Below are 26,148 nucleotides of genomic sequence, written 5' to 3'. Positions count from 1 at the left end.
ACATTTTAAAGAATAAACAACTACACTAATAAACATTACTGTTTGAAGTGTACATGTGACTGCACATGTACAGTGTGTTTTAAAATGGCTGTTGTATTGATGGCTGGGCCTGTTAAGATTGAAGGGTGGGAGACTTCTGAAGATACTGAAATAAGAAAGAGATGTCAGACAGGCCAGTTTAGTGTTACAGCAGAACACAATGACTCAGGAAGAGTGTGTGAGTGTGTTGAAGAGAGGACTTACAGACTTACTGACAGAATATCTGTATTGCTGATCCTCAGTCTGCTGCCTGGCAGACGTCAGCTGGGTGGTTTTTGATCTGCAGAGTATAAAACAGAGAGAGGTCACTCAGAAGAAGACTTATTTTTAATCCGCTCATAATAATGCAATTGTGTGTAAGAGACTCACTTTTTGGATCCTGTCTCCTCTTCTCTGCCAGCCAGTCCTCCATGGAGCGACCCTCGGCTGTGGAGCAGAAGTGTTCGTTCCTGTATCGGCTGTGACCGTACTGTTTGGTCTTCGGTTGGCCACAGCGCCTGCACAAGAAGTGCTCAAACTTCTTTCTGGGCTTGGAGAGAAGACCCCGCTCGCGCTCCCGCCGCTGCTGCTCTTCCCTCACCTTCCTCTGCCAAACTGTTGAAAGAGGCACAGGATGAGGGGCAGGAGCAACAGCAGAGGACGTGGAGGCAGCTGCAGAGGACGTGGAGGCAGCTGCAGAGGACGTGGAGGCAGCTGCAGAGGACGTGGAGGCAGCTGCAGAGGACGTGGAGGCAGCTGCAGAGGACGTGGAGGCAGCTGCAGAGGACGTGGAGGCAGCTGCAGAGGACGTGGAGGCAGCTGCAGAGGACGTGGAGGCAGCTGCAGAGGACGTGGAGGCAGCTGCAGAGGACGTGGAGGCAGCTGCAGAGGAGCAGCTGCAGAGGACGTGGAGGCAGCTGCAGAGGACGTGGAGGCAGCTGCAGAGGACGTGGAGGCAGCTGCAGAGGACGTGGAGGCAGCTGCAGAGGACGTGGAGGCAGCTGCAGAGGACGTGGAGGCAGCTGCAGATTGGCTGGCGGTGGCAGCTACAGGGGTTGAGGCAGTGGCTGAGGAGGAGGCTGCAGTGGCAGAAGCAAGGACACTGAAAAGTGACCTTGTCACAGGCCCACAGTGGGTGACAGTCAGACCAGAGCTGTCGTCTGGTAGATGGAGCTCTAACGGCTGGTCAGGCTGCTTGGGAAGTGTTTCCAAGCTCTGGGCTGTAGTGTGGAGTGCACTGGGCCCCGAGACAGTGACACTGAGAGTGCACTCCCTCATTGCTGCCTTGTTTCTCTCCTTGTGCCTGTTTTGAAGTGTAAAACGTAATTATAACAACCACAACAACAACATACTTGAGTGAGGGGAGCGGAGTCTTACCAGTCCAGGAGGGTCCGCCGGTTGACCAGAAACAGGTGGATGCTGGTGTTGGTCATGATGGTCGGGCAGCTCACAACAATGTCTCTGATGACAGTGTACTCCCTCATGATGACACCCCAGCGGTTAATCCGGACCCCAGCCAACGTACGTCCCTCGTAATTCAGCCGGCACAACTCCAAAAAGATAGCCTCAACCAACCTGCTGACCTTGGGAGAGTGCGATGCCCCCCTGCCTTTGCCCGAAACAACACTAAACACAGACAAGTCTGGTGTTAAAGGTGCATAACATCCGCACGGCAATGTAACATGTCTGTGGAATCAGAAGCAAAACGTTTTAAATTTTAATCTCACCGCTGTACAGGGTCGCTGCCGGGTGTGTGAGAGGACCGAGAGGTCTTGAAGCGTCCTTTCAACAACTGGTCCTGGTGGCGTAGGGGGAAGGACACTGGAGCCTTGTCCCTGTCTGACAGCTTCAGCCACAGGGCAACGATCTCCAGCGCCCGTTTCTGTGTCACGTAAGCCTGGTGACGTAGCTCCACGAGGGCGTGGGCCAGGGCTATCACATGCTGATACCCGCCGTGTCCGTCTGGCCCGTGTGTGTCCTAGAAGTCAGAAGAGGAGGTTGAATGTAAAGCTCTACAAATTCTTGATGAAAACATAAAAAGATATACAGGGGTGTCAAACTCAATTGCACAGGGGGCCAAAATCCAAAACATATTTTAGGTCGCGGGCCGAACAGGATAAACATTTATTGAGCACACTAAAACTTTTAAAACTTAACTTTTTTTAACATAAACCTTAAAAAACTTATATTTTGCTCTCTACAGAAATATATCCTCTCTAAATTAGATATTATATATATTAAGTTAGAAATAAAGTAAACATTAAAAGAACAAACATCAAAAGTTTCTATAATTCTATGTGATTTTATACAAAAAATAAACTTAAATTTTAAATATCCCAAAAGATTTTGCTCTCCATAAAAATATATCCTGTCAAAATTATACTAATTCAAAATGTGAACATGCAATAACAAATCAAATCATTCAGTCTTTGCTCTTATGTCATTTTATCAGAGCTGCATCTGTTTTTGTTAACAAGTTTTTATATTTGTTGTGAGGTTCTGTGTTGTGGAGATTCTTAGGATGGACTGTAGGTTCTCACCAGTGAGACGACTCCTGTGTGCTGTTTTGTTAGTCTTCATCACTGAGAACAGCTTCTCACTAAGATTTGTTCTACCAAACATAAACAAGGTTCGAGCCTCATGTGGACAGAGCTGGGACATTTCTGCAGGAATGGAGTGAATAAACTGTGCGGGTCCTGCAGTGTCCTACTTTACCTTCAGTCATTACACTGCATCTCAATCAGCTCCATCTGAATCTGCACAGGTGAAGTTTCCACATCGACGGTAAAATTATTTTCTTGTTCTTCAAAGTCACCAAAGCTCCGTGAGAACTCAGTTTATGAGCAACGTGCGTATTTGTGAACACCGTTGTAACGATATGGTTCAACATTACTTAGCATCGTGAGGACCAGCTTCATAATAAGTTGCAGCATCATAAACTAGACTTGATTAACGTGGAATGTGTTCGGCAAGGCAGCTGAAGCGCTGCATTATGGGATCTGTAGTTTATTGTGTTACCAGCGCTTCATATCGCCGGGCCATTAATAACAATAATATAGAAATGATCTCGGGCCGGATGTGGCCCGCGGGCCGTGAGTTTGACACATATGGTCTAAGTGATGAGTGACACTCACTTGCAGCTGCTCCTCCTCCAGCTCCAGCTCCATCCCAGCGGCCTCATCCAGGGATGGAGCTGGGTGGGTGGGAACAGACTGAGATGATGACAACGACAAAGCAGCAGCTGCGGTCACGGCGGTGGGGGCAGCAGGATGCATGAGGACCCGATTTGCCAAGATGTGCGGATAGTGCTCTAACACCTGAATGTCCCCCGCCTCCTCAAACCCTTGGTCCTGCTCCCTCTCGCCCCACTCTTCCTCAGGCTCGGCCGCCCCATCCGGAGCGTCGGGATCCTGGCCAAAGTCCTCCAGCACAGCGCCAGTCTGAGAGTACAGGTACTCCACTCCGATCAGTTCACCTGAACAAAACAGCAGTTAGAGAATCTGTTAGACCGTGTTGCTCATTCCAGGTGTGATTGGTGTGCGATCGGTGTGTTTTCCAGTCCACTACCTGTGTACTCCCTGGGCTGAGTGTAGTTCTCCACAGTCTCCATGGTCTGAAACTTCTGTGTGAACTGTTTGTAGCAATGCTGGAGGCGGGCATTGTAGCTGCGCACCCTCATCCTCTTGGCTCCCTCCACTGCAGCTCGGGCACGGTCTTCGTTCCACCTCCCCAGGCCCTCCAGCAGGTACACTTGGAAGTTTAGGGCGCTGGCCGATGTTCCTGAGGAGAGAGAGCCACAATATGTTAATCACACATGCGCACACACAGCTTCTCTTTTCTTATCAAGACATGAGGTTTAAAACCCTTGCCTGGGACAAAGCGGGTCAGGTGGAGGTGGAACGACTCAAGGGAAGTGGTTCCTCTGGCGCACCGGTAGACAGGGAGCTTGATCCCTCCCTTGGTCAGCTCCCCTGTCTTGGTGTAAAGCGCCACTCCCGGGGGGTCCTGAATGCAGCGGAGATGACGGCGCTGCGTGTTCCAAATCTCCTGCATTCGTTCGTGGTCGAACAGCAGGACGCCCAGGGTGTCCGGCACATCCCAGAAGTCATCCAGGAGCTCCTGGATGAGCGTCTCCGTCTCGTCCACACCCCGTGTGCAGCGGCGACAGTGGCGGGCCATCTCCTTGGTGGACACCTGGATGTAGTCGGCCCTCCCCTGCTCCGACTGCTTGGCTTTCTCCAGAAGGGCAAAGTCGTCCACATCCCACTCGAAGATGGCGTAGGACAGCCGCGCCATGAACTGGCCGTAAAGCGAGTGGCTCTCAGTGGTGACGCCTCGGGCGAAGCGTCGCATGAGGTGCCACACGTCCAGCCTCACCACAAGCTTGTCCCACTCGTGGAACATGGCTGCCACACGTGTCTTTGCCACGAGGGAACAGCAGTTTCGGTCGACATACAAAACCTTAGGAGGAGCCTTCCCGGCTTCGCGGTACCGCCGCATCAGTCCAGCCGCCATAGGCAAAAGTCCATCCCCCTCGGCAGCAGTGAGGACAGACATGAGCACCTGCCAGCGGCGGAGAGCAAAGTGAACATCACGTCAATTTCTTACGTGAAAACAGTAAATCATGGAGAAGGTATACACACCTGCCCGTGCTCATTGCCCACATTAGTAACCCATGCTGCTGTGCCAGCAGCTCTGCCTGCAAGCTTTGTGGTCATCTGGAAATGTGACAACATGAGAGAATTATTGAAAGAAACAAAATCATAACAAGTACTAATCATCATCAGCAACATTTCATTTAACCAGAGATCCAATATAATCTAAGCTTGCCTTCTTGGTGGAATCCATCTTCAATATGGTGCCAAAGATGGACGTGACCCTGGCTTTGGTCACGTCCAGCCTGGTCAGGGCCTCTCTGACAAAGACTGAGAGAAGCCAGTGCACAGTGGGCACGGGATGCATGGGTGGCACCTTGTGCTGTGGCCCAGCCGGTACTCTCAGCTTGTCAAGCACGGCAAAGTACAGCAGGGACCGTGTCATCCACTGTTCGCTGTGCTGCTCCACCAGAGTGGCACGGAGGCGAGATGCACTGTTGCCCAGAGTGCGCTCCTTTAAATCCCCGATCACCTTCTTATCACAGGACAACCTGAGAGAGAGAGAGAGAGAGAGAGAGAGAGAGAGAGAGAGAGAGAGAGAGAGCAGAACAAGATGACAGGTGAACGGGAGCTCATGCTTATACCTGGTTATGAGCTGAGACAGTTTGATGACATTATTATTCATTACACCTCAGGCTCTGATCTTACTTGTACGTCAGAACAGCTGGAAACAGCTGCTGGTGAGGAAGGTCCAGCTGATCGATGATGTCCTGTGCCCACGCTGCGATCTTCTTGCCGCAGGAACGGCACTCCAGGTACTCGGTGCCCATAAAATACCAACCGTCCTTGTCCAGGACCCTCCGGACGGTCCTGTACAGTCCGGAGCCCGTCATATTGCATCGGCAGCGGGGGCATGCAATCTTGTATGCCCACATCCTGTAGGGCAACCACAGGAAGAACGGGCGGTGGAAGAAAACGTGGCATGAGGAGGGGGGCTGGGTGTAGAGGGGCCGGGGTCCAGGGGGGTACCACCAGAGCTGGAGGTCACTGGTGAGGATCGCGTGACCGCTGGTGTTCCTCGTGAAGAGAGCCCGACCCAGCCAGTCGTGCTGCTCCTCGGGCAGCGTCTGTCTCCAGCTGTGAGGCAGCAACTTTGAAACAAGCAACAGAAGTAAATAAATAAATCACCAGTTCAAAACAAATCAAACACACAGAAGATTTACTACAAGGGGGAAGGGTTTACCTCTGCCCCAGAGGCTGGCTGCGGGGGTTCAGGCTGCACACGGGTAGCGGATGCAAATCTGGTCTGCCGGCGTGGGGTTCCACCATCTGCACTAGAGGACACGGCTGGAAGGGCAGCGACTGCACAAAAAACATCAAGTCAAACACATGGCAAGGCGTAAAAACGACAGACACACATGAAGACAGTAAAGAATCAATAAGCTCTGAATGTTAATGTCAGCGTAGGATTGTATAAATTACTGTAATAAAAAAAATACTGGCAGTAGATGAAGTGGTGAGGAAAGCCAGAAAATGAGAGAGCGAGCTAATCACAGTACAAAGAGTGATAATTAACTGCGAAACATCAAGTGCGGATTACACACATGTTAGCATTAGCTCTACACTACACAGTGGTGCCAGACAGTAATTTCACAAACGAGTTCTACAACACAGAGGGAAACACAGCACCACAGTGAAGCGCACCAACTCAGGGCATTAATCAATTACCAGATGGGGTTGTGTTAGTTGCTACGATCTACAGGTGACTACACGCTGGAAGCAGCAGCTGACTGTACCGACAGTCCCCAGCAGACAGTTACCTTACCTGGTGGTTACCTTATCGTCACCGATTCTACACCCCTTCATATTAATCATCCATTGAAAGCTAATGAACAGTAACAGTGACAGTTAATTTCATGCATCATATCGTACAGTTCATATTCGTTATAGGAATGAGTGATGTTCTCGTGTGTGTGTGTGTGTGTTAACTCACTGTGAGTGTCGACTTCCATCGCACCAGCGAGGAGCATCTCATCCGATGGCTCAGCTGACACAGCACCTGTTTCACACAGAAGAGAGATGAGCGCTTGGAAACAGACATGTACAGGCAACGTGCTGAGAGGGGAGAACACTTACTCTGGGAGGAACGAGCCGCTGCTGCCACTTTTTCTCTGTCCCTTCCCATCACATAGCTCTGGAGGCTGTACATCGCACAACCTGGCTTCACACGCTGCTTCTTCAGCCAGAGCAGATATCTACAGACAGGAAGGAATTACAACGCCAGGTCACACTTGCATCGTCAACACACGGTCGCCTGTGCCTTAAATGAAAACACTTACGTCTGACACTCTGTGTCCGTGGACTCGTACAAGGAGGCGTACGTCTGACCTATGTGTTTCCCGAACACTACCACACTCTGGTCCTGGCTCCGAGGAGACGCAGAGCCCTCTGTGGCACAGCGACCCTCCACAGCTGCCATCACCCCAGAGAACAACTTAGCATAGGAGGCGAGGGCATCTTTGTTCACCATGAGAGGTGAAACCGACGTGTCCCCGCTCTCCCGCTCCTTCCGGTGGGACGCCAGCAGTCCCACGGTGTACCCCAGGTCGTTGGACAGCAGCCAGTTGAAGGTCTGTCCGCGGTACTGCCCGAACTGGAGCTGGCTCTCACTCAGCACCAGCCGAGAGCACGTGGGGTCTCCTCCACCTTCCTGCACACGTGCCTTTGCCTCCTCCCTCACCTTTTCAGGCGTCTTCACCTTCCACACCTCCGATGACCCCTTCCCATGACAGGCCTGGGACACTCTCAGTGCTTCTGGTGAGGGCCTCAGGTTGAGTTCAGCGGACAATGGCTGAACTCTGAAAGCTGGACGGTGATCCATGTTCAAAGCTGAAGAAGAAGAACAACATGTGTTTTACCTGTATTCATCTTTTGATAGTTGGCTGACAATGAGGAGAAAAGATATGATATAAGACAATTAGGTGTGTGATGTAATCCATGCATAATTTCAGAGGCTTTTCATTCATTTTCAGTGTCTCACGTTTTATTTTGTACCTTTAACTTTTGAGGGTGGAGAGCACGCTGCACGTAACGTTACGTAACGCAAAGTAATAGAGTAACTTAATACATTAAAATTTAGGACATGTACACGTCTTTACTTTAAGTACAGCAAAACAATATACATTCTTAGTAATACGTCGTAAAAGAGTAGTTTTATGGTGACGAAGCACTGACAATATAAAGTTCGTACACGTTGTCTTTGTATAAATGTGAATTTTCCGAATGTTAACCATGCGAAATTAGTGTAAACATTTTTTAGCACGTTAGCAGCTCAGTTTTATGAATTTTAACCGTTTTTCTAAAGTCCCACATACATTTCTATTATCCTCTGAGTAACTCACCTCCTCACAGCGTCGGTCCAAATGTCCAGCGAGCACAGGTAGGGAGGGGTATTTATACGTCAGAGGCAAGAGCAAGGCGGCCAATCAGAAACGCAGGAAAAACAACAGGAGAACCAATAGGAGAGCTCGGCATCAAGAAGGCGGGACATAAATGGAAGAATTGGACAGCGCAACGATGACACGTACAGGTGAGAACTGGACTCTAGTTTCCAGAGGTACAAACTCTCTTTTCTGGTTTAAAATGTCGTATAAAGTTGTATTTTCACAGTGTTTAATCCCAGATGTCGTAAAAACTTTGAATTCTAACAGAAACGTAGTGTCTTTATAATTCAACGTTAAACACAACACTTCAGACTTGGTTTCTAGAATGTTTGTATTCCTAGTACTAAATAAATGGTTGTATAATTAATTACCGTTAAAAACCGATGTAAAATCAGCTATAACTTAAATTTCTTTAATTTCTTAAACTTCAAAAATCAAAACTTTTCATCGTTTCCTTGACAAAATGTGTTTTAAACAGCTTCCCTGTGTGTTTTCTCTTTTATATTTAAACTATAATCCACTACGTTTCTGTAAAAAGTTTAACTTTATAAGTTAATTCTAAATATATTCAGTAATTTGCAGACAGATCTAATTTTCTCCGGTATCTGTGAGTTCAACTAGTAAAAGCGAATTTAATTCTGTAAGAGTTTCACATGTAAACTGTCCCAGCTGTGTTTTCATAAAACATATTGTTTCTGTGAAGAATGAAGCTGAAACATATATAAATCATATTATATATGTCCATTGTATCATATTATGAATCATAGGGAAGAAAAACAGCCTGTTTGTAACAGGGGGATCACAATGTGACTGAGTACTGTATCAATGAAATGCTGTCCTTTTATTAAAGGTTTGTTTTTTTCATTTTTTACAGCACAAATGTAAAATTACGTTGATAATAAACATTTTCTTATTTTAAAAAGTTGTATTTGTCTGTTGTGTATCTTCAACACATATTTTAGATCAAGTACTTAGTACTTCAGCTTCAGTAAACTTGCATTATAACATGTTTCTGCAGCATTTTGCTGTAGCAGCAACTACACTACTTTGTCACCTGTCCTTCAGAATAAAAGCATCTTCTACTGAACTGGTTAATTAAAAAGGTCAGACGTTACAAAATCAGCAGATTAGATACAGTAGATCAGATTATAAATAAACAAGTTAAGTCTAGTCAACCCAAATGCAGATTCTTGTGTGTGCGCCAGACTTCATTTTAATATCTATACATTTAGTTTAGCTATAAATATGAAACGGACAATGATCTGAATCAACTTTCATCTCACAGTCCTTCCTTATGTTGAGCCTCAGTATAGGCCGAATTTCTCACTGGGCTTTATTCACTTTTCAATTGTTGTTTGTCAAAAAACTATTTTATATTTTATGACATAATCCACAAACTGTCGACTGGACGGTTTACGGGGACTAGAGTTCAGTCTGATCAGTCATCACAGTCTTCACCAGATTCCATTTAAATATCGTCAAACTCACAGAGTTACTTTCTCAGTAGTTTATTTTGATGTTGATGCTTAGAATATATTTCTTTCTTTTACAGGTTGTAAAAGTTTGACGCTAAATGTTTTTATATTTTTAGGAAGCCTGGTCGGACAGCCTGTCATTTTGAGAGAGGAGGTCGATCCCAATTAAATTCATGTGACAGGAACGAGTGTGAAGCTCAATAATAATGAAACTTTGTAGTTTTATTTCAGTTATTTTAGCGTGTTTCGTCACATTAACAGTGTGTTTTCTCTCTACAAGTGTTCTTCTGTCCGACGCTACAACAGCGCCCCTGAACGCCGCTCAGCGGCAGGTTGGTGGAGCTGCAGCAGTGACTTCCTGGAGGAGGGGCGTCGAGTCAGCCACCCAATCCCCTGGTCGTGACGTAACACAGCTGTGCCTAAATCTCCCAGCATGCCTCAGTGAACCTCACGGACTCCAACGGAAGCTAAAAAATGTCCCAAACGAAGCGATTAAGGTCTCACCGAGCTACTGGAGCTCATGACGAGAAAGGATCCACAATCAGACCCCCCAGAGCCGTTTGTACTCATCTGTCCTGTGTAATAAAACCCTCGGTTCCCGTCCCTGAGAGCGGAACCATGAGTGTGAGTCCGTCCGGGTCAGAGCGGTATAAAAGGGAGTGTGTCCCTGTGTAGAGTCGTGTTACTCCGGTAGCACATATACTAAAATTGGAACGATACAGAGAAGATTAGCATGGCCCCTGCGCAAGGATGACACGCAAATTCGTGAAGCGTTCCTCATTTTGTCTTTTTAACTGTACAACTTCTTATATCAGGGGTGATTCAGGGTCTGGAGCAGCAGGAAGACGGACTGTTTACAACTTTACCTGTGGAAGAAAAACAATGATAATAATAATATGTTATATGTTTTCACCAGAATCCCACCTGGTTTTTATTCACTTTGGAGGATTTTGTTTATAGAGCACAGGTGAAAACTGGACTCACTCACTTTTCTGGGTTTTTGTATTTTCACAGTGTTTAATCCCAGATGTTGTAAAAACTTTGAATTTAACAGAAAAGTAGCATCATTATAATTTAACGTTAACTACAACACTTCAGAGTTGGATTTTTTTATTACTAGTACTAAATAAATGGTTTTATAATTAATTACCATTAAACTGATGTAAAATCAGTCATTACTTTAATTTCTTTAATGTCTTAAACTTCAAAAATCTAAACTTTTCATCGTTTCCTTGACAAAATGTGTTTTAAATTATTGGCTGAGAGTAAGTGGGATTCTCCATATGGGAACAAATTACGCCATCTGATTGGTTGCCTGTTTTCTGAACTCGGAACTAATCCTGCTTTCCCATTGGTTGACAACAAGCGGGCGTTGGACGAGTCGATGACGTAACAACAATCTGACGTGTCCCTGAAGTTTTAACTAAATTAAATAAAATATTTATTTTTAACTTTCCTGAGACACAAGTGATAAAACTCAGAGTCAACAACATTTTCAAGACAAGTCCGTTTTATTCACACATTAGGAATTTAAGCTACAGCTTAATTATCATCTGCTTATTAGTAATTGACTAGAACATAAATAACTGCTGATTGTCACAGTTTGGATTTAACGTGTCAGTCGTGAATCTGATGTGTGTTTACATTTCTGTCCCAGTCGGGGATCGAGCCACCAGAGAGCAAACAGAGTCGGGTCAACAACAGGGAGGATGATGCAGAAAAAGCTGCGTAAACTGTGACACGGAGAGAAAAACTGTTTGACTTCCCTCAAGAGCTGCTTCACAAAAAGAAAGAAAGACGGGATGAACTCCTTGAAACAATATAATTATCCTGTTACAGCGTCAATTAAAGTTCCGTAAAATCCTAAGAATCCTAACTTTGCAGTAGATTAGCAGGTCATGACTACGACTAGATTCACATTGGACAAAAAGGAGTTAAAATAAGTCAGTAGGCTGTTATTTAAAACAGAGGCAGTCTTTGTCAGTTGCCATGTCACTGTCTTCATTGTATTTGTCAACTGCAAAACAGAAGATGGTTCTTATGAATGACAGATGATGATATTAACCACAATCAATACTTTTTGAAAAAATTCATCATGTTTTAATAATACATTGATAATATTAATTGCCTCTCCCCCCGGAAGTACACCTGACGACACTCAACTATGTACACTACACAATTGTGTCCTCCACACCCAGACACTCTGCTGCACCCTCCTCCTCCTGTGTGTGGCCAGTCTCTAGTCTTTTGGCCTGGGAACACTTGCTGAACCAAGGACATGCCCTTTGCTGGAGGCAGAGGGTCATTGGCCAAAGGTGTCAAGGAGATTTTGGATAAGGAGTGCCGACTCCTCCGATGATGTTGAGGGAGGAGCTGGTCTGACAAAGGCTGTTATTACACAATGTAAGAAGAAAAACATGAAACATACAGTGAACTCAACAGTTTATAGCTTAGGATAATGTTTAACGTTGGCTTGCTGTGCTTGCCTGGAAAGGCATGTTTGTGGGCCACCAGTTTCTTTACTTTAGCCTGCAATTTCACCGCAGACAGGGAAAGATCATTCAACACAAAATGTGCTAAGAATTAGTGCTGAGACTCATGCTGGCTTTGACTATAGCTATAGTTTTTCTGCCAGCTGACCACAAAGCACAAAGAATTATCAGCTGCTCCCTAACCTCACTAGAAGACATTGCAAAGTCTTGGTGTCTGAGCAGAACCAGGAAACTAAGACTAATCACACCCTAGTCAGTGTGTCTTTCTTCTCCTGCCTTCTGCCAAGACATATAGGAGCATAACAAGCCAGACGAATAGGTTGAAAAACCTACATAACTTCCATATACAGATCACATAGGCTTTCTACAATACATGTCAATATGTAGGTGCAGACAGTGATTAGTGTGGGACATGCATTCCTGGGCTTTGAATCACCAGTGGATCATTCGACACTTCCCTCGTTGCCTCTGGGTGCAGCTCTGCCAAAGATCCATCAGACTCTTTGACGTCTGCAGCCGAGCACTTCATGCGTGTTCCTGACAAACACGGCTGATCAAAAGGCCGTTAGTGCCACACACACAGTTCACTAACTTCCAATAACTACACTGACAAAGATCAGCTGATCTCCTAATACACATCAAGTTATGAAGCTACTGTATTACTACTGCTTGTGACTGTCTGAGCTACTGCAACACCATAATTCCAATTTTGAGAAAGACAAAGCTTGCATTTGGGCCAAATCAATGTAGAGGTGATGTCTCCCTGAGACGTAATTATCATAAAGGACAGTTGGACTCTCAAAAGTCAGTTTGGCACAGAACAGGCCTGGTTTTATTATATAAGTAACACTTCTTTTATACATTAGATGAACACGTCTTTCTTAACTTCACATGTACAGTTTGTTTTAAAATGTCTGTTATATTGGTGGGTGGGTCTGCTATGTGGGTGGGAGTCTTCTAAAAATACTGAAACAAGAAAGAGATGTCAGACAGGCCAGTTCAGTGTTACAGCAGAACACAATGACTCAGGAAGAGTGTGTGAGTATGTTGAAGAGAGGACTTACAGACTTACTGACAGAATATCTGTATTGCTGATCCTCAGTCTGCTGCCTGGCAGACGTCAGCTGGGTGGTTTTTGATCTGCAGAGTATAAAACAGAGAGGTCACTCAGAAGAAGACTTATTTTTAATCTGCTCATAATAATGCAATTGTGTGTAAGAGACTCACTTTTTGGATCGTGTCTCCTCTTCTCTGCCAGCCAGTCCTCCATGGAGCGACCCTCGGCTGTGGAGCAGAAGTGTTCGTTCCTGTATCGGCTGTGACCGTACTGTTTGGTCTTCGGTTGACCAAGGTTGCACACACACAAAGTGTCATGGTCTGGGCAGCTGTGCAACACCTTGCAGGAGCAAATTGTTCCTAATAAACCTGAAACCATTAAACCTGGTAAATAGACAGGTGAGCAAAACAGTCAAGGCACCACATTTAATTCTGACATGAATATATGATTTTGACATGTTCATTAAAAAAGCAGCAGCGTTTTATAACCAGAGTAGAAAAGTAAGATCAGATAATAAGTGAAGTTCTTACCTGGAGGTCCAGAGGTAACAACATGGCGGCTGTTCTCTGTGACCTTGATGACGAACTTTAACTGTTGCTGCTTAAGTGTCTGTAAAAAGACAGAAGATTTAAACTTCTTAGCTTGTTAATGAAAGCTGGGAAATCGTCTTGTCACTAAAATTGGGACTCGGGTGCTTGAAAAGTGTTTGATTTCTTTTTAACTGACTAAACAAAGACGACAACTCCAACCAGGTGATCTTCAGCGTTGGCTAGTTAGCTAGTTAGCTAGTTAGCTTCTCCGCTTCTGGCGTTTTCATAGTTTAAAGTTAGTAAATAATTGCGTGCCAATGAAATAACGGACCAAACACCAACGTGTTTGTTTAAATGATGTTGTATCAACATCGAACCGGTGTAAAATATCAGTCTGGAAGATTTTCACGGACATAAATAGGTAATAAATAGTAAGTTGTCCTCTCCAACGTTCACCGTGTCTGGCGCCATGTTGCTCGGAGGATGCGCACGTTTTTCACCTCACCGCGGCCCGAGAGGGCGGAGACCAAAGTTTGTTTTTAAACGAGGACCGACATGAATCCGATTTTATTAAGACACCAAATTAAGTCGTTAGTTAAATGTTATGATCGATTTTATAATAATAATAATAACATTCAAAGTAAAATCTAAATCTGCTTCAGATCAGTAAATTTATAAAGATGATGTAGCCTGAACAAGAAGGAAGCTGTCATTTTAATAAAGTTTTATTTTTACAGCACAAATGTGAAATTACGTTGATAATAAATATTTTCTTATTTTAAAAAGTTGTATTTGTCTGTTGTGTATCTTCAACACATATTTTAGATCAAGTACTTAGTACTTCAGCTTCAGTAAACTTGCATTATAACATGTTTCTGCAGCATTTTGCTGTAGCAGCAACTACACTACTTTGTCACCTGTCCTTCAGAATAAAAGCATCTTCTACTGAACTGGTTTGATTAAAAAGGTCAGACGTTACAAAATCAGCAGATTAGATACAGTAGATCAGATTATAAATAAACAAGTTAAGTCTAGTCAACCCAAATGCAGATTCTTGTGTGTGCGCCAGACTTCATTTTAATATCTATACATTTAGTTTAGCTATAAATATGAAACGGACAATGATCTGAATCAACTTTCATCTCACAGTCCTTCCTTATGTTGAGCCTCAGTATAGGCCGAATTTCTCACTGGGCTTTATTCACTTTTCAATTGTTGTTTGTCAAAAAACTATTTTATATTTTATGACATAATCCACAAACTGTCGACTGGACGGTTTACGGGGACTAGAGTTCAGTCTGATCAGTCATCAGTCTTCACCAGATTCCATTTAAATATCGTCAAACTCACAGAGTTACTTTCTCAGTAGTTTATTTTGATGTTGATGCTTAGAATATATTTCTTTCTTTTACAGGTTGTAAAAGTTTGACGCTAAATGTTTTTATATTTTTAGGAAGCCTGGTCGGACAGCCTGTCATTTTGAGAGAGGAGGTCGATCCCAATTAAATTCATGTGACAGGAACGAGTGTGAAGCTCAATAATAATGAAACTTTGTAGTTTTATTGCAGTTATTTTAGCGTGTTTCGTCACATTAACAGTGTGTTTTCTCTCTACAAGTGTTCTTCTGTCCGACGCTACAACAGCGCCCCTGAACGCCGCTCAGCGGCAGGTTGGTGGAGCTGCAGCAGTGACTTCCTGTTTTCAGTTGAACAGAATAAAACCGTTTCTGTCAGATTTCACAACAGACTCGTTCAGTGTTCAGAGGCTGAGCACAGACCACAGTCCTGTCCCAGACCGGGACCAGTTTCAGAGCTGCAGGAGAGCACGTTTCCAGTCCTCTTTTCAGGGTTTAGAGAGAATCCAGCTCCTGGTTCAGGTTTGTGTTGTGTTTTCTGGAGGAGGGTTTCTGCTGATCTGCGTTTCTTCGGGCTCTGAGGCAGAAGCAAGTGACCCCTGTCCATCCCCCGCTGACCCCTGTCCATCCCCCGCTGACCCCTGTCCGTCCCCCGCTGACCTCTCAGGAGCCAGACTCCGTGCTGCAGGTCTTCCTGGAGGAGGGGCGTCGAGTCAGCCACCCAATCCCCTTGTTGTGACGTAACACAGCTGTGCCTAAATCTCCCAGCATGCCTCAGTGAACCTCACGGACTCCAACGGAAGCTAAAAAATGTCCCAAACGAAGCGATTAAGGTCTCACCGAGCTACTGGGGCTCATGACGAGAAAGGATCCACAATCAGACCCCCCAGAGCCGTTTGTACTCATCTGTCCTGTGTAATAAAACCCTCGGTTCCCGTCCCTGAGAGCGGAACCATGAGTGTGAGTCCGTCCGGGTCAGAGCGGTATAAAAGGGAGTGTGTCCCTGTGTAGAGTCGTGTTACTCCGGTAGCACATATACTAAAATTGGAACGATACAGAGAAGATTAGCATGGCCCCTGCGCAAGGATGACACGCAAATTCGTGAAGCGTTCCTCATTTTGTCTTTTTAACTGTACAACTTCTTATATCAGGGGTGATTCAGGGTCTGGAGCAGCCGGAAGACGGACTGTTTACAACTTTACCTGTGGAAGAAAAACACACAACAACAACAACAACAACAACAACAACAATAATAATAACAATAACAATAACAACAACAATAATAATAATAATAGTAATGATAATATGTTTTCACCAGAATCCCACCTGGTTTTTATTCACTATGGAGGATTTTGTTTATCGGTAATAGAGCACAGGTGAAAACTGGACTCACTCACTTTTCTGGGTTTTTGTATTTTCACAGCGTTTAATCCCAGATGTCGTAAAAACTTTGAATTCTAACAGAAAAGATTTTTTTATTACTAGTACTAAATTCATGGTTTAATAATTAATTACCGTTAAATCTGATGTAAAATCAGTCATTATTTTAACTTCTTTAATGTCTTAAACTCCAAAATTAAAACTTTTCATTGTTTCTTTTACTAAATCTGTTTTAAACACATACAAGAAGGCGTACATCCCCAAACTATCTTGGGACTGAAGAAGCTACATGGATGAGTAGTAAGCTAATGGACGAGTGAGTGCCACGGGCACCGCTCTGCATGCAGGGGAATTAGCTCAAATGGTAGAGCGCTCGCTTAGCATGCGAGAGGTAGCGGGATCGATGCCCGCATTCTCCAGGGTTTCGGTTGTCTTTTTCCTTGTGCAGATCAAGACCTGTGAAGGTTGATAATTTAGCAGGATGACGCCAACTCTCAAGCAACTGAAGGGACTGGTTGATGGACTGCTAATCCATTGTGCTGTGCGCGTGTGCGTTCGAATCCCATCCTCGTGGCAGTCTCCCCATCTTTAATCTACCATGTCAACACGGTAAGTGAGTGGATTATAGACAGGGGCAATAATCAACAATGTCAGTCACAAGTGTGAGGAACACACTGTAGCTGCATTGACCACAGAGAGAAAAGACATTGCGGGCTCCACCCATACTCCAACATATTTTTCGGAACAAAAAGGACAACGTGACTTTGGAAAGCCCACCAGATCCGGGATCGTGTCATTGTCAGCCAATTTTCCTTATGCTTTTATAGAGCACAAAACAAAACAACTTGTCAGATCAGGAAAGTTGATTCAAGTTTCTGTACAATGCTCTGTGCACCTCTGGATTCTCGTGTGTGATGGCATACTTTGTTTCTTTCAGCTCAGAATATTCTAGGACCGAGTGATGTCTCAGGGCTCTTTCACTTTGGCGTTTTCCAGATGAAACTTGTTGGCTTGCAACTGACGAGGTGGCCGAGTGGTTAAGGCGATGGACTGCTAATCCATTGTGCTCTGCACGCGTGGGTTCGAATCCCATCCTCGTCGCAGTCTTCATCGTCTTTAATGTACCAAGTCAACACGGTAAGTGAGTCCATTACGTAAAATCAGCAATGTGGACTGGACACAGGAAAGAAGAGGGCCACTACTTTGGAAACAGTCAAGGAAAACAAGGCATAATCTGTCACCCACGTACAATGTAGCTCTTTCATCACTAGCCAGGCGTTTCCCCAGTCGTTGGCGCAGTGACACATGTGAAAGCTAGGTGGAACAACAACCGTGTGGAGTCACTGAGTCGTTAGCGCTTGATGTTCACAGACCAATGTAATTTATACAGGCATGGAGCGCAATACATCCCCAGCTCCACAGAAGTCCAATTGAAGGAAGACAGGCATCTCAAGACCTCACTCAGTCTCGTCTATTCGTCCATTCAAAAGACGGGACTCCAAAACACAAGATGAGCAATATAGTGTATGCGGTCCAGTGCAGTGAAGAATGCTGAGAAACCAAACGAGGAGTAAAACCTCAGGACCTGAATCAGCTGTGTACCTTCATTAAAGGACAGAGGACATTCATTTGAGGACAATGAGGTTTCCAAATTGAACAGAGAAGACAAGTGGTTTGAGAGAGAGGGAAGCCTTGCATGTGAAAATCAACAACCCCCCAATCAGCACAGGTGGAGGCCTTTAGGTGATAGGTTACCTGATGATCCCACCTCCCTGTGATCTGACGAGAAAGTTAATTCAGTTAATAGTCACTTTAGGGGATAAGAGGGGTTGGCAGAGGTGGGACTATTACATTCTTCACAAGCTCCCCTTCCATTGTTTTACCTATCGAGCCTATTCGGGCCAGGGGTGGAGTGAAACCAAACCTGGAGCATATATTTTTGGCCTCTAACCAACTATCTTGGGACTGAAGAAGCTACATGGATGAGTAGTAAGCTAATGCACGAGCGAGTGCCACGGGCATCGCTCCACATGCAGGGGAATTAGCTCAAATGGTAGAGCGCTCGCTTAGCATGCGAGAGGTAGCGGGATCGATGCCCGCATTCTCCAGGGTTTCGGTTGTCTTTTTCCTTGTGCAGATCAAGACCTGTGAAGGTTGATAATTTAGCAGGATGACGCCAACTCTCAAGCAACTGAAGGGACTGGTTGATGGACTGCTAATCCATTGTGCTGTGCGCGTGTGCGTTCGAATCCCATCCTCGTGGCAGTCTCCTCATCTTTAATCTACCATGTCAACACGGTAAGTGAGTGGATTATAGACAGGGGCAATAATCAACAATGTCAGTCACAAGTGTGAGGAACACACTGTAGCTGCATTGACCACAGAGAGAAAAGACATTGCGGGCTCCACCCATACTCCAACATATTTTTCGGAACAAAAAGGACAACGTGACTTTGGAAAGCCCACCAGATCCGGGATCGTGTCATTGTCAGCCAATTTTCCTTACGCTTTTATAGAGCACAAAACAAAACAACTTGTCAGATCAGGAAAGTTGATTCAAGTTTCTGTACAATGCTCTGTGCACCTCTGGATTCTCGTGTGTGATGGCATACTTTGTTTCTTTCAGCTCAGAATATTCTAGGACCGAGTGATGTCTCAGGGCTCTTTCACTTTGGCGTTTTCCAGATGAAACTTGTTGGCTTGCAACTGACGAGGTGGCCGAGTGGTTAAGGCGATGGACTGCTAATCCATTGTGCTCTGCACGCGTGGGTTCGAATCCCATCCTCGTCGCAGTCTTCATCATCTTTAATGTACCAAGTCAACACGGTAAGTGAGTCCATTACGTAAAATCAGCAATGTGGACTGGACACAGGAAAGACGAGGGCCACTACTTTGGAAACAGTCAAGGAAAACAAGGCATAATCTGTCACCCACGTACAATGTAGCTCTGTCATCACTAGCCAGGCGTTTCCCCAGTCGTTGGCGCAGTGACACATGTGAAAGCTAGGTGGAACAACAACCGTGTGGAGTCACTGAGTCGTTAGCGCTTGATGTTCACAGACCAATGTAATTTATACAGGCATGGAGCGCAATACATCCCCAGCTCCACAGAAGTCCAATTGAAGGAAGACAGGCATCTCAAGACCTCACTCAGTCTCGTCTATTCGTCCATTCAAAAGACGGGACTCCAAAACACAAGATGAGCAATATAGTGTATGCGGTCCAGTGCAGTGAAGAATGCTGAGAAACCAAACGAGGAGTAAAACCTCAGGACCTGAATCAGCTGTGTACCTTCATTAAAGGACAGAGGACATTCATTTGAGGACAATGAGGTTTCCAAATTGAACAGAGAAGACAAGTGGTTTGAGAGAGAGGGAAGCCTTGCATGTGAAAATCAACAACCCCCCAATCAGCACAGGTGGAGGCCTTTAGGTGATAGGTTACCTGATGATCCCACCTCCCTGTGATCTGACGAGAAAGTTAATTCAGTTAATAGTCACTTTAGGGGATAAGAGGGGTTGGCAGAGGTGGGACTATTACATTCTTCACAAGCTCCCCTTCCATTGTTTTACCTATCGAGCCTATTCGGGCCAGGGGTGGAGTGAAACCAAACCTGGAGCATATATTTTTGGCCTCTAACCAACCATCTTGGGACTGAAGAAGCTACATGGATGAGTAGTAAGCTAATGCACGAGCGAGTGCCACGGGCATCGCTCCGCATGCAGGGGAATTAGCTCAAATGGTAGAGCGCTCGCTTAGCATGCGAGAGGTAGCGGGATCGATGCCCGCATTCTCCAGGGTTTCGGTTGTCTTTTTCCATGTGCAGATCAAGACCTGTGAAGGTTGATAATTTAGCAGGATGACGCCAACTCTCAAGCAACTGAAGGGACTGGTTGATGGACTGCTAATCCATTGTGCTGTGCGCGTGTGCGTTCGAATCCCATCCTCGTGGCAGTCTCCTCATCTTTAATCTACCATGTCAACACGGTAAGTGAGTGGATTATAGACAGGGGCAATAATCAACAATGTCAGTCACAAGTGTGAGGAACACACTGTAGCTGCATTGACCACAGAGAGAAAAGACATTGCGGGCTCCACCCATACTCCAACATATTTTTCGGAACAAAAAGGACAACGTGACTTTGGAAAGCCCACCAGATGTGAGGAACACACTGTAGCTGCATTGACCACAGAGAGAAAAGACATTGCGGGCTCCACCCATACTCCAACATATTTTTCGGAACAAAAAGGACAACGTGACTTTGGAAAGCCCACCAGATCCGGGATCGTGTCATTGTCAGCCAATTTTCCTTACGCTTTTATAGAGCACAAAACAAAACAACTTGTCAGATCAGGAAAGTTGATTCAAGTTTCTGTACAATGCTCTGTGCACCTCTGGATTCTCGTGTGTGATGGCATACTTTGTTTCTTTCAGCTCAGAATATTCTAGGACCGAGTGATGTCTCAGGGCTCTTTCACTTTGGCGTTTTCCAGATGAAACTTGTTGGCTTGCAACTGACGAGGTGGCCGAGTGGTTAAGGCGATGGACTGCTAATCCATTGTGCTCTGCACGCGTGGGTTCGAATCCCATCCTCATTGCAGTCTTCATCATCTTTAATGTACCAAGTCAACACGGTAAGTGAGTCCATTACGTAAAATCAACAATGTGGACTGGACACAGGAAAGACGAGGGCCACTACTTTGGAAACAGTCAAGGAAAACAAGGCATAATCTGTCACCCACGTACAATGTAGCTCTTTCATCACTAGCCAGGCGTTTCCCCAGTCGTTGGCGCAGTGACACATGTGAAAGCTAGGTGGAACAACAACCGTGTGGAGTCACTGAGTCGTTAGCGCTTGATGTTCACAGACCATTGTAATTTATACAGGCATGGAGCGCAATACATCCCCAGCTCCACAGAAGTCCAATTGAAGGAAGACAGGCATCTCAAGACCTCACTCAGTCTCGTCTATTCGTCCATTCAAAAGACGGGACTCCAAAACACAAGATGAGCAATATAGTGTATGCGGTCCAGTGCAGTGAAGAATGCTGAGAAACCAAACGAGGAGTAAAACCTCAGGACCTGAATCAGCTGTGTACCTTCATTAAAGGACAGAGGACATTCATTTGAGGACAATGAGGTTTCCAAATTGAACAGAGAAGACAAGTGGTTTGAGAGAGAGGGAAGCCTTGCATGTGAAAATCAACAACCCCCCAATCAGCACAGGTGGAGGCCTTTAGGTGATAGGTTACCTGATGATCCCACCTCCCTGTGATCTGACGAGAAAGTTAATTCAGTTAATAGTCACTTTAGGGGATAAGAGGGGTTGGCAGAGGTGGGACTATTACATTCTTCACAAGCTCCCCTTCCATTGTTTTACCTATCGAGCCTATTCGGGCCAGGGGTGGAGTGAAACCAAACCTGGAGCATATATTTTTGGCCTCTAACCAACTATCTTGGGACTGAAGAAGCTACATGGATGAGTAGTAAGCTAATGCACGAGCGAGTGCCACGGGCATCGCTCCGCATGCAGGGGAATTAGCTCAAATGGTAGAGCGCTCGCTTAGCATGCGAGAGGTAGCGGGATCGATGCCCGCATTCTCCAGGGTTTCGGTTGTCTTTTTCCTTGTGCAGATCAAGACCTGTGAAGGTTGATAATTTAGCAGGATGACGCCAACTCTCAAGCAACTGAAGGGACTGGTTGATGGACTGCTAATCCATTGTGCTGTGCGCGTGTGCGTTCGAATCCCATCCTCGTGGCAGTCTCCTCATCTTTAATCTCCCATGTCAACACGGTAAGTGAGTGGATTATAGACAGGGGCAATAATCAACAATGTCAGTCACAAGTGTGAGGAACACACTGTAGCTGCATTGACCACAGAGAGAAAAGACATTGCGGGCTCCACCCATACTCCAACATATTTTTCGGAACAAAAAGGACAACGTGACTTTGGAAAGCCCACCAGATCCGGGATCGTGTCATTGTCAGCCAATTTTCCTTACGCTTTTATAGAGCACAAAAAAAAAACAACTTGTCAGATCAGGAAAGTTGATTCAAGTTTCTGTACAATGCTCTGTGCACCTCTGGATTCTCGTGTGTGATGGCATACTTTGTTTCTTTCAGCTCAGAATATTCTAGGACCGAGTGATGTCTCAGGGCTCTTTCACTTTGGCGTTTTCCAGATGAAACTTGTTGGCTTGCAACTGACGAGGTGGCCGAGTGGTTAAGGCGATGGACTGCTAATGCTCTGCACGCGTGGGTTCGAATGCCATCCTCATCGCAGTCTTCATCATCTTTAATGTACCAAGTCAACACGGTAAGTGAGTCCATTACGTAAAATCAACAATGTGGACTGGACACAGGAAAGACGAGGGCCACTACTTTGGAAACAGTCAAGGAAAACAAGGCATAATCTGTCACCCACGTACAATGTAGCTCTTTCATCACTAGCCAGGCGTTTCCCCAGTCGTTGGCGCAGTGACACATGTGAAAGCTAGGTGGAACAACAACCGTGTGGAGTCACTGAGTCGTTAGCGCTTGATGTTCACAGACCAATGTAATTTATACAGGCATGGAGCGCAATACATCCCCAGCTCCACAGAAGTCCAATTGAAGGAAGACAGGCATCTCAAGACCTCACTCAGTCTCGTCTATTCGTCCACTCAAAAGACGGGACTCCAAAACACAAGATGAGCAATATAGTGTATGCGGTCCAGTGCAGTGAAGAATGCTGAGAAACCAAACGAGGAGTAAAACCTCAGGACCTGAATCAGCTGTGTACCTTCATTAAAGGACAGAGGACATTCATTTGAGGACAATGAGGTTTCCAAATTGAACAGAGAAGACAAGTGGTTTGAGAGAGAGGGAAGCCTTGCATGTGAAAATCAACAACCCCCCAATCAGCACAGGTGGAGGCCTTTAGGTGATAGGTTACCTGATGATCCCACCTCCCTGTGATCTGACGAGAAAGTTAATTCAGTTAATAGTCACTTTAGGGGATAAGAGGGGTTGGCAGAGGTGGGACTATTACATTCTTCACAAGCTCCCCTTCCATTGTTTTACCTATCGAGCCTATTCGGGCCAGGGGTGGAGTGAAACCAAACCTGGAGCATATATTTTTGGCCTCTAACCAACTATCTTGGGACTGAAGAAGCTACATGGATGAGTAGTAAGCTAATGCACGAGCGAGTGCCACGGGCATCGCTCCGCATGCAGGGGAATTAGCTCAAATGGTAGAGCGCTCGCTTAGCATGCGAGAGGTAGCGGGATCGATGCCCGCATTCTCCAGGGTTTCGGTTGTCTTTTTCCTTGTGCAGATCAAGACCTGTGAAGGTTGATAATTTAGCAGGATGACGCCAACTCTCAAGCAACTGAAGGGACTGGTTGATGGACTGCTAATCCATTGTGCTGTGCGCGTGTGCGTTCGAATCCCATCCTCGTGGCAGTCTCCTCATCTTTAATCTACCATGTCAACACGGTAAGTGAGTGGATTATAGACAGGGGCAATAATCAACAATGTCAGTCACAAGTGTGAGGAACACACTGTAGCTGCATTGACCACAGAGAGAAAAGACATTGCGGGCTCCACCCATACTCCAACATATTTTTCGGAACAAAAAGGACAACGTGACTTTGGAAAGCCCACCAGATCCGGGATCGTGTCATTGTCAGCCAATTTTCCTTACGCTTTTATAGAGCACAAAACAAAACAACTTGTCAGATCAGGAAAGTTGATTCAAGTTTCTGTACAATGCTCTGTGCACCTCTGGATTCTCGTGTGTGATGGCATACTTTGTTTCTTTCAGCTCAGAATATTCTAGGACCGAGTGATGTCTCAGGGCTCTTTCACTTTGGCGTTTTCCAGATGAAACTTGTTGGCTTGCAACTGACGAGGTGGCCGAGTGGTTAAGGCGATGGACTGCTAATCCATTGTGCTCTGCACGCGTGGGTTCGAATCCCATCCTCGTCGCAGTCTTCATCATCTTTAATGTACCAAGTCAACACGGTAAGTGAGTCCATTACGTAAAATCAACAATGTGGACTGGACACAGGAAAGACGAGGGCCACTACTTTGGAAACAGTCAAGGAAAACAAGGCATAATCTGTCACCCACGTACAATGTAGCTCTTTCATCACTAGCCAGGCGTTTCCCCAGTCGTTGGCGCAGTGACACATGTGAAAGCTAGGTGGAACAACAACCGTGTGGAGTCACTGAGTCGTTAGCGCTTGATGTTCACAGACCAATGTAATTTATACAGGCATGGAGCGCAATACATCCCCAGCTCCACAGAAGTCCAATTGAAGGAAGACAGGCATCTCAAGACCTCACTCAGTCTCGTCTATTCGTCCATTCAAAAGACGGGACTCCAAAACACAAGATGAGCAATATAGTGTATGCGGTCCAGTGCAGTGAAGAATGCTGAGAAACCAAACGAGGAGTAAAACCTCAGGACCTGAATCAGCTGTGTACCTTCATTAAAGGACAGAGGACATTCATTTGAGGACAATGAGGTTTCCAAATTGAACAGAGAAGACAAGTGGTTTGAGAGAGAGGGAAGCCTTGCATGTGAAAATCAACAACCCCCCAATCAGCACAGGTGGAGGCCTTTAGGTGATAGGTTACCTGATGATCCCACCTCCCTGTGATCTGACGAGAAAGTTAATTCAGTTAATAGTCACTTTAGGGGATAAGAGGGGTTGGCAGAGGTGGGACTATTACATTCTTCACAAGCTCCCCTTCCATTGTTTTACCTATCGAGCCTATTCGGGCCAGGGGTGGAGTGAAACCAAACCTGGAGCATATATTTTTGGCCTCTAACCAACTATCTTGGGACTGAAGAAGCTACATGGATGAGTAGTAAGCTAATGCACGAGCGAGTGCCACGGGCATCGCTCCGCATGCAGGGGAATTAGCTCAAATGGTAGAGCGCTCGCTTAGCATGCGAGAGGTAGCGGGATCGATGCCCGCATTCTCCAGGGTTTCGGTTGTCTTTTTCCTTGTGCAGATCAAGACCTGTGAAGGTTGATAATTTAGCAGGATGACGCCAACTCTCAAGCAACTGAAGGGACTGGTTGATGGACTGCTAATCCATTGTGCTGTGCGCGTGTGCGTTCGAATCCCATCCTCGTGGCAGTCTCCTCATCTTTAATCTACCATGTCAACACGGTAAGTGAGTGGATTATAGACAGGGGCAATATCAACAATGTCAGTCACAAGTGTGAGGAACACACTGTAGCTGCATTGACCACAGAGAGAAAAGACATTGCGGGCTCCACCCATACTCCAACATATTTTTCGGAACAAAAAGGACAACGTGACTTTGGAAAGCCCACCAGATCCGGGATCGTGTCATTGTCAGCCAATTTTCCTTACGCTTTTATAGAGCACAAAACAAAACAACTTGTCAGATCAGGAAAGTTGATTCAAGTTCTGTACAATGCTCTGTGCACCTCTGGATTCTCGTGTGTGATGGCATACTTTGTTTCTTTCAGCTCAGAATATTCTAGGACCGAGTGATGTCTCAGGGCTCTTTCACTTTGGCGTTTTCCAGATGAAACTTGTTGGCTTGCAACTGACGAGGTGGCCGAGTGGTTAAGGTGATGGACTGCTATCCATTGTGCTCTGCACGCGTGGGTTCGAATCCCATCCTCGTCGCAGTCTTCATCATCTTTAATGTACCAAGTCAACACGGTAAGTGAGTCCATTACGTAAAATCAACAATGTGGACTGGACACAGGAAAGACGAGGGCCACTACTTTGGAAACAGTCAAGGAAAACAAGGCATAATCTGTCACCCACGTA

The 26,148-nt window shown here is 45.6% G+C and overlaps 1 protein-coding gene, 1 long non-coding RNA gene and 12 other non-coding genes across 15 annotated transcripts; 12 read left to right on the top strand and 2 right to left on the bottom strand.

Moving 5' to 3' along the window:
* Positions 1-6,321: 6,321 nt before the first annotated feature.
* On the bottom strand, positions 6,322-7,496 carry LOC113151100. Its single transcript, XM_026343931.1, has 4 exons — positions 6,953-7,496; positions 6,750-6,868; positions 6,607-6,672; positions 6,322-6,498 (listed from the first exon to the last, which is right to left on the bottom strand). The coding sequence occupies exons 1-4, from the start codon at positions 7,492-7,494 to the stop codon at positions 6,485-6,487; spliced, it is 741 nt and encodes a 246-aa protein (XP_026199716.1). The 5' UTR covers positions 7,495-7,496; the 3' UTR covers positions 6,322-6,484.
* Positions 7,497-10,210: 2,714 nt separating this feature from the next.
* On the top strand, positions 10,211-10,316 carry LOC113151404. Its single transcript, XR_003297721.1, has one exon. It is a non-coding gene; the product is annotated as a U6 spliceosomal RNA (small nuclear RNA).
* A 771-nt stretch (positions 10,317-11,087) lies between these two features.
* Positions 11,088-13,822, bottom strand: LOC113150256. 2 transcript variants are annotated; one of them, XR_003297668.1, is made up of 4 exons: positions 13,611-13,822; positions 13,251-13,463; positions 13,088-13,163; positions 11,088-12,989 (listed from the first exon to the last, which is right to left on the bottom strand). It is a non-coding gene; the product is annotated as an uncharacterized LOC113150256 (long non-coding RNA). The 2 variants fall into 2 exon arrangements; XR_003297669.1 differs by having other exon boundaries at positions 13,251-13,448.
* Positions 13,823-15,979: 2,157 nt separating this feature from the next.
* Positions 15,980-16,085, top strand: LOC113151403. Its single transcript, XR_003297720.1, has one exon. It is a non-coding gene; the product is annotated as a U6 spliceosomal RNA (small nuclear RNA).
* Positions 16,086-16,690: 605 nt separating this feature from the next.
* Positions 16,691-16,763, top strand: trnaa-agc. Its single transcript has one exon. It is a non-coding gene; the product is annotated as a tRNA-Ala (tRNA).
* A 600-nt stretch (positions 16,764-17,363) lies between these two features.
* On the top strand, positions 17,364-17,445 carry trnas-gcu. The gene has a single exon. It is a non-coding gene; the product is annotated as a tRNA-Ser (tRNA).
* Positions 17,446-18,379: 934 nt separating this feature from the next.
* trnaa-agc lies at positions 18,380-18,452 on the top strand. Its single transcript has one exon. It is a non-coding gene; the product is annotated as a tRNA-Ala (tRNA).
* A 600-nt stretch (positions 18,453-19,052) lies between these two features.
* Positions 19,053-19,134, top strand: trnas-gcu. Its single transcript has one exon. It is a non-coding gene; the product is annotated as a tRNA-Ser (tRNA).
* A 934-nt stretch (positions 19,135-20,068) lies between these two features.
* On the top strand, positions 20,069-20,141 carry trnaa-agc. Its single transcript has one exon. It is a non-coding gene; the product is annotated as a tRNA-Ala (tRNA).
* A 720-nt stretch (positions 20,142-20,861) lies between these two features.
* trnas-gcu lies at positions 20,862-20,943 on the top strand. The gene has a single exon. It is a non-coding gene; the product is annotated as a tRNA-Ser (tRNA).
* Positions 20,944-21,877: 934 nt separating this feature from the next.
* Positions 21,878-21,950, top strand: trnaa-agc. Its single transcript has one exon. It is a non-coding gene; the product is annotated as a tRNA-Ala (tRNA).
* A 1,610-nt stretch (positions 21,951-23,560) lies between these two features.
* trnaa-agc lies at positions 23,561-23,633 on the top strand. The gene has a single exon. It is a non-coding gene; the product is annotated as a tRNA-Ala (tRNA).
* A 600-nt stretch (positions 23,634-24,233) lies between these two features.
* trnas-gcu lies at positions 24,234-24,315 on the top strand. Its single transcript has one exon. It is a non-coding gene; the product is annotated as a tRNA-Ser (tRNA).
* A 934-nt stretch (positions 24,316-25,249) lies between these two features.
* On the top strand, positions 25,250-25,322 carry trnaa-agc. Its single transcript has one exon. It is a non-coding gene; the product is annotated as a tRNA-Ala (tRNA).
* The last annotated feature ends 826 nt before the right edge of the window (positions 25,323-26,148 follow it).

This window comes from Anabas testudineus, chromosome 9 (assembly GCF_900324465.2).
Source record: "Anabas testudineus chromosome 9, fAnaTes1.2, whole genome shotgun sequence".
Classification (NCBI taxonomy): Eukaryota; Metazoa; Chordata; class Actinopteri; order Anabantiformes; family Anabantidae; genus Anabas; species Anabas testudineus.
Note: the sequence above shows the minus strand (reverse complement) of the source record. Positions and strands in the feature narration are given on the sequence as shown.

Bases quoted from the DNA above. Each gene is read 5' to 3' on its own strand.
- LOC113151100 (XM_026343931.1), bottom strand. From the start codon at position 7,494: ATGGATCACCGTCCAGCTTTCAGAGTTCAGCCATTGTCCGCTGAACTC. The intron at 6,869-6,952 runs GTAAGTGTTTTC...TCCTGTCTGTAG, and splicing joins ACGGACACAGAGTGTCAGAC to ATATCTGCTCTGGCTGAAGA. The intron at 6,673-6,749 runs GTAAGTGTTCTC...TGTGTGAAACAG, and splicing joins AGCGGCTCGTTCCTCCCAGA to GTGCTGTGTCAGCTGAGCCA.